Here is a 1,300-nt window from a genome sequence, read left to right on the forward strand (position 1 = left end):
ACTTCTGCACCATGCTGGTTGTATATCCAATGAACTGAAAGCACGCTTTCACCCCATGCTGGTTGGGTTGCCAATGCCATTAGTCTTTGTTGTTGTGCTCAATTATTGATGTGTTTTTGTTCTTTAGCATCAGTTATCTCGAAGGTTGCAGCATGGAGTGCCATAAGCATCGTAGTGGCAACTGCGCTAGAGAAAAGATAGTTAGAAATACCAACCATTATATCCTTCTCCCTTAGGATTTGAATATATTGGTCGATTAAGTTGACATGACTCCTGCTCTTCCTTTTCTCTTTGCTTCCTATCTCCTGTTCACCTTCACCCTTAGACTTGGACATTGCAACTTAGCTACATTAACCAACCTCCTTCCCTATGCATCTTGATGCCAAAATTGTTGGCATTCTATTTCTCCATGATCTAAAGCATAATTATCCAAGTGATCTGCCAGCTTGTTGCCCTCCCTATGAATATGAGTAACTGTGTAATTTTCCCCATTCATTAGTTGCATCATTTCCTCTGCCTGCTCAGATATGATCCATGGTGGTTTCCAGATCCCATCCATTATCTTTTTTAATAACATTGAGTCAGTTTGAAGCCATACATGAGAGTATTGTTGAAATCTGCAGAACCTTAGTGCTTCTACCATGGCCTTCACTTCAGCTACTGTGTTTGTTGTCTCCTCAATCTCTTTCCCTACTGACTTGACTATGTCACCATTTTCATTTCTTATACAAAAACCTATTGAGCTCCTGCCTGGATTTCCCCTCGATGCACCATCCGTATTAACTTTTAGCCATCCTGCACTTGGAAATTCCCACATGACTTTTGTAACCTTAAGTTTAGGAGTGAAATTTTCCATCATAGCTAATAGATCTTGCCATTTGTGAGGTACCATGTCCATCCCAGGCTTTCTCATTTTCACCAATGCCTGGAGATTTGATGAAACTTGATAAATCACCCTGCTAGTTGTCACAGCATCACCATACTTCATATTATTTCTTCTTTTCCAAAGTTTCCAGACTACGCATGAGGGGAGTGCTTGCATTACTAGTTTTAGCCTTAAGCACACATTTGCAGTCCAACATTTTGTGATTGCTTGGTGCAATGTAAGTCCCTCCACAGCTATTACTGCTCTCGATAGAAAATACTTCCAAGTTGTCTTTGCAGTTTCTGATCTAAAAAACAAGTGCTGAAGAGATTCCTCGTCAGGTTGTACACAACACCAACATTTTGATGGCATGCAGTAGCCTACCCTTTTCAAGAAATCATCTAAAGGTAGCTTTGCTTTCCACACTTTCCACAT

The 1,300-nt window shown here is 40.5% G+C and overlaps 1 protein-coding gene across 1 annotated transcript; it reads right to left on the reverse strand.

Moving 5' to 3' along the window:
- Window positions 1-367: 367 nt before the first annotated feature.
- On the reverse strand, window positions 368-1,300 carry LOC142170267 (uncharacterized). Its single transcript, XM_075232136.1, has one exon. The coding sequence runs from the start codon at window positions 1,298-1,300 to the stop codon at window positions 368-370; it is 933 nt and encodes a 310-aa protein (XP_075088237.1).

Source organism: Nicotiana tabacum, chromosome 16 (assembly GCF_000715075.1).
Source record: "Nicotiana tabacum cultivar K326 chromosome 16, ASM71507v2, whole genome shotgun sequence".
In the NCBI taxonomy this organism is placed as follows: Eukaryota; Viridiplantae; Streptophyta; class Magnoliopsida; order Solanales; family Solanaceae; genus Nicotiana; species Nicotiana tabacum.